At 36.8% G+C, this 6,133-nt stretch overlaps 1 protein-coding gene across 3 annotated transcripts in view; it reads right to left on the reverse strand.

Annotated features, from left to right (window-relative positions):
• Window positions 1-6,133, reverse strand: part of ANKRD42 (ankyrin repeat domain 42) — an 81,248-nt gene that overhangs the window by 27,896 nt on the left and 47,219 nt on the right. For all 3 annotated transcript variants that reach the window (XM_037744440.1, XM_017544918.2, XM_037744441.1), the window contains exon 8: window positions 2,248-2,353. In XM_037744440.1, the coding sequence (XP_037600368.1) occupies window positions 2,248-2,353 (106 nt within the window). The remainder of the gene's footprint in view (window positions 1-2,247; window positions 2,354-6,133) is intronic.

The raw sequence follows: 6,133 nt of genomic DNA on the forward strand, positions 1-6,133 counted from the left end.
TTTTTTTTTTTTTTTTTTTTTGAGAGTCTAGCTCTGTCACACAGGTTGTAGTGCAGTGGTACAATCTCAGCTCACTACAGCAACCTCTGCCTACCAGATTCAAGCAATTTTTTTTCTCCTGCCTCAGCCTCCCGAGTAGTAGCTGGGACTACAGTGGGACTACAGGTGCACACCACCATGCCCAGGTAATTTTAGTAGAGATGAGTTTTCACCACATTGGCCAGGCTGGTTTCGAAGTTCTCATCTCAAGTGATCCACCTGCCTTGGCCTCCCAAAGTGCTGGGATTGTAGGTGTGAGCCACTGCGCCCGGCCCCTCGAAATGCAAATCTGTATGGCCACTTTGGAAAGCACTCTGGCAGTTTCTCATAAAGTTAAACATACACTTAGCATATAATCCAGAACTCCTACTCATAGATTCACCCAAAGAACTGAAAACATGTTAACACATAAACCTGTTTATGAATGTTCATAGCAGCTTTATTCATAATCATCAAAAAATGATACAATCAAGATGTACTTCAAATCTGTGAGTGGATAATTGAATTACGGAATACTATGGAATGCTACTCATCGTTAGAAGGAAATGAACTGCTAATACACATAGATGAATCTCAAAATAATTATGTTGAGTGCAAGAAGCCAGACATAAATATATATTGTATGATTCCATTTATATAAAACTCTAGAAAATGCAAACTAATCTACAGTGAGAGGAAGCAGATTAGCATTTTGTTTGCTTGGCCACACTGGGGAGCAGTCAAAGGGAGAGAGATTATAAAGTGGCAGGAGACTGAGGGTGATGAAGATGTTCACTATCTTAACTGTGAAAATTGTTTCACAGGATATGCATATATTAAAACTCAGTTGTACTGTACAAACATATGCATTTTATAGTATGTCAATTATACCCCTAATAAAGCCATTTTAAAACAATAAAATAGACCTGAGTTTACAATGATCCCAGGTACATGGAACAACAAAACCACATTCCAAGGCATCAAAGAAATTCCATAAATAAATTTTTGGGGAACATGAGCTCACAAACACAAGCTGCATGGCAACTTAGCAAATGATTGGACCACAGCATATCATCAAGCCTCATCTGCCATTGTTAGCCCACACTCCTACTTTAGATTTCAGCCTTCTAATCCCCATGCAGTTCCTCAAACATACAAGGTGTTGCCTTATAACTCCTTCTTAACATGTACACTTATGCTTACAAGTGTCAACATAAATGTTGCTTCCACAAAAAAAATTTGACCTCTATCTAAATTCTGTCCCCATGCAGTTTCCTCCATAACTTTTACCATTCTCTGTATTAAAGTTCTCTCTTACAACTTTCAAACAGAAAGACTTACTATGTTCTCAGTGTACCTTACACATACCATGTAATATGGTATAATAATTAGAATTAGGCCAGGTGTGGTGGTTCACACCTGTAATCCAAGCACTTTGGAGGCCAAGGTGGGTGGATCACCTGAGGTTGGGAGTTCAAGACCAGCCTGACCAACATAGTGAAATCCCATCTTTAAAAAAAAAAAAAAAAAATTTGAAAAAAAAAAAAATTAGAATTAACAAGAATTTTATTTGCATATTTGTCTCTCCACAATACTATAAGCTCCTTGAGGGCAGTGACTGTGTTTTCTCCCCTTTGTATTTCTACCACTAATCACACAACTTGGAACACGGTAAGTATATGGAAAGGTGACTGACAGAACAACCACATAAACAAACAGAGGGACTACATATTTCTTGAGAACCTAACTCAAATGAGTTGGCTATGTTTAATAATACATGCTATATTTAATTCAGATGTAAATACCAAGATATGTTTCAAAACCCATGTGATTTATTTTTCCATTATTAATGTTGACTATTTCTTTTTTCACACAGCATTTAATAGGCAATGCATGCATTACTATTCAGAGCACTGCAGAACATTTAGCATTCCTAGACCTAACCTCCAGTTAGTGAAGGTATCCAGTCATTGCGACAACCCTCCCCCATATTTCCAAATATCCCTCCCACTAGGAAAGGGGACAATACTACCTCCCAGTTGAGAATTACTGCTTTAGAAAGAAAAACTGATATAATGACAGCTGTAACTTCAGCTTGAAAATTGTCATTGCATCTGCATTTACTGAGTCCTCTAAGATTTCATTAAATCTTCAGAGATTTTTGGGTGCAAGAAAGTATATGCAAAACTTTAAAAACAAAAGAAAAGAATAAAGAAGACAGATTTATACCTCTTTGCCACATCACTGGGTCTCTCCCCTGCTTTGTTGGTAATATTACTGTCTGCTCCCATTTTAATCAACCACTGCAAACACTCGATGTGGCCTTGTCCAGCAGCTGTTCAAAAGAGGAAAAAAAAGTTAGTTATTAGTAACAATTTTCTAAAAATTTGGACAGTACCATTATAGAGTACCTACCGGAGTGTTGATCCTTACAGTAACTGGAAAAAGTATGATGGGAAAATGTTATTTTCTCTATTTCATTTAGTGATTCATTAGACAAACATTTAATCAACTGTGCTCAGGCCCCATACAGATAATTTTACATATGGATATAAAAGTTGAAGTTCAAAAAGGTTATTTATGTATTTATTTAACATCATACAGATGGTAAGTAGTTTAAAACTAGAATCCAGGCTTTTCTAATACTATCCAGTGATTATCTCCTGCTATAAATAGCTCCTAACCTATCTTGTATTTCACAAGAATGTGAGCACATTCTAACTGTATGAACCTACATAGACTTCAAAAAGTCTTGCTTCAGCATTTATCTATATGATAGATGTATGATATACATGCATTCTTCTGATTCTTACAACTCAAAACTTATAGGCCTCTAAAGCCACACCTGATTAACCTAAACTGTTTACCACCTTTGTCTAAATCTTTTTCTCAAAATACATGCTCTCTTTATTAATCGTCACCTTCACAACTCTGCTTATGTGTCTTCCCACCTAAAGCTGATCACTCAACAATGTGCTTATTGAACCTGTAACTATTCTTCATTCATCTTGAAACTCAAGGAAGCTGAAGAAAACAAACTGAATAGACTTAAAAGAAAGACCCGAGTTTAAGCCTATTAAACACTAAGATGTGAGGACAGTGCTGTAATCTTCATATCCCCAGAACACAGCAAGTGGCTGCAACATACAGACCTTTAATAAAAGTCTAAAGAGTTAATGAGTGAATGAATATATTTAAAAAATGAAATCTTAGTTCTGCTCTTAACAGCTATATAACTGCAGTCAAGTCACCTGACTTCTGTAAACATCAATTTCTTCATCTTTTACACAGATGATTAAAAGCAGAGCACACTGCTGCTTTACAAAATTGCAATAAGGATTAAATGTGATCAGAGCTTTTCATTCTGTTAAGTGGCATATAAACATCAGGTATTCTTGCGAAATCCCCATGAACAGTTCAGTTCCTCAAGAATTTGATCCTTAGCAACTTCTTCCACCCCTCAATTCCTATTCCCAAATTCCTACCACAGGTGTTTTAATAACCTATTTTTTTTTAGCCATTAATTACATCCTGCCTTAAAAGAAAGCTCTGGTTCTTTTATGGTGTAATTATGTAACTCTTTAACAGCAAGGTCCAGATCTCATTCTGACTCATGATATAAGCACATGGTTGGTGCTGAATGGGTATACATGACCTTGCAAAATAAATCAAAAAGTAGGAACTTTTGGTATTTATTTGGTGCCTTAAAAAGTGAACCCACCTCCATTACTGGCAATGTAGAGGACATAGAGAAATTCAAGTGACTAAACCATCCAATCACTACAGTCCTATAGCCAAGCTGGCAAAAGTCTGTAAGAACCCTTGGTCTGTTGTCCTCTACCTCAGAGCCATCTGCCAAATTACAAGTTGGCTTCTGCAGAGTCTGGGCTTCTCTCTTTCCCAGAGTCTGAGGCTTCTCTCTCTCCTACAGCCTATCCAGAATCCACTAACACAGAACCTACTTTCTCATACCTCTATTAATAACTCGACTTTAGACAAAAATGGCAACATATTTTATCTTTTCTGCCATTAAGAGTCACAAACTCATATTTATGAGCATGCATAATGCTGAATTTTACAAGACAGAATGAATTTAGCCCAACATTTCATTTTATTACATGGAAATGTTTAAAAACAGGAGGGAGGGAGGTTAAGTAATAGATCTACAATGAAGTGCAATAAGAGGATTTACCCAAGATTTTTACTGAATATTGATTAGGATATGTTGACTAATTTGACCAATGTTTTACAAGAAACAAGGTAAAATTATACAGCAGTTAGAAATTTTTAAGAAATGACTTGAAATAATTATGATTTAATTCCAAGTTTGAAAAGGGGAAGTCAGCTAGGCACAGTAGCTCATGCCTGTAATCCCAGCACTTTGAGAGGCCGAAGCCGGTAGATTACAAGGTGAGGAGTACAAGACCAGCCTTGCCAATATGGTGAAACACCATCTCTACTAAAATACAAAAATTAGCTGGGCATGGTGGCACATGCCTGTAGACCCAGCTACTTGGGAGGCTGAGGCAGGAGAATCACTTGAACCTGGGAAGCAGAGGTCGCAGTGAGCTGAGATCATGCCACTGCAATCTTGTCTGGATGACAGGGCAAGACTTCGTCTCACAAAAAAAAAAAAGGAGGAAGTCATACTAGATCTAAGCAATTATTAAATAACTAAGAAGAATGCCTCAATAATAAATGCTGCACCTTATCTACTGAATGAAATTAAAACTAAAGGAAAAAGCAATCTGACAAAATGTGAGAAACATTTTGTGAATTGAATTATAAACAGATGTTAACTTTTATATGACCAATTTGAGTACAGTACAAACATACGGATGGTGCCCAAGAAAAGGCTAATGTCTTAATGTACTTCTGAATGTAGGATCAATGAAGAAATTAAGAAGGAAGTTGAAAAATTTCTTGAAACACATGATAATGGAAACACAACATACAAAAACCCATAAGATACAGCAAAAGCCATATTAAGAGGCAATATTATAGCTATAAGTGCCTACATTAAAAAGCAGGAGGACAGGCAAGGTGGCTCACACCTGTAATCCTAGCACTTTGGGAGGCCGAGGTGGGTGGATCACCTGAGGTCTGGAATTCAATACCAGCCTGGCCAACATGGTAAAACCCCATCTTTTAAAAAAACAAAAAACAGGAAAAACTTGAAATAAAAAATCTAATGAGGCCAGGCACCGTGGCTCATGCCTGTAATCCTAGCACTTTGGAAGGCCAAGGTGGGTGGATTACCTGAGGTCAGGAGTTCAAGAACAGTCTGGCCAACATGGTGAAACCTCATCTCTACTAAAAATACAAAAATTAGCCAGCGTGGTGGCAAGTGCCTGTGTCCCAGCTACTCGAGAGGCTGAGTCAGGAGAATCACTTGAACCTGGGAGGCAGAGGTTGCAGTGAACCGAGATGGCACCACTGCACTCCTGCATGAGTGACAGAGCAAGACTCCATCTCGGGTAAAAAAAAAAAAATCTAATGACACATCTTAACAAGAAAACCAAGAGCAAACCAAACCCAAAATTAGTAAAAGAAACAATAAAGATCAGAGCAGAAATAAATGAAATTGAAATGAAGAAAACAATACAAAAGATCAGTGAAACAAATAGCTGCATTTTTTTTTGAAAAGTTCAACAAAACTGACATTTATCCAGACTAAGAAAAAAAGGAGAGAAGATCCAAATAAACAAAATCAGAAATGAAAATGAGACATTACAACTGATACTGCAGAAATTCAATGGATCATTAGTGGATACTATGAGTAACTATATGCCAATAAATTAGAAAATCTAGAAGAAATAGATAAATTCCCAGTCACATACAACCTACCAAGATTGAACCAGAAAGAAACCCAAAACCTGAACAGATCAATAATGAGTAATGATATCAAAGCCATAATAAAGTATAACAACAAAGAAAAGCCGAGGACCCGATAGCATCACTGCTGAATTCTATCAAACATTTATAAAAGAACTAATACCAATCTTACTCAAATTATTTGAAAAAATAGAAGGGGAGGGAATACTTCCAAACCCATTCTACAAGGCCAGTATTACCCTGACTCCAAAACCAGACAAAGACACATCAAAAAATAAAA

This window comes from Cebus imitator, unplaced genomic scaffold (genome assembly GCF_001604975.1).
Source record: "Cebus imitator isolate Cc_AM_T3 unplaced genomic scaffold, Cebus_imitator-1.0 Scaffold174, whole genome shotgun sequence".
Classification (NCBI taxonomy): domain Eukaryota; kingdom Metazoa; phylum Chordata; class Mammalia; order Primates; family Cebidae; genus Cebus; species Cebus imitator.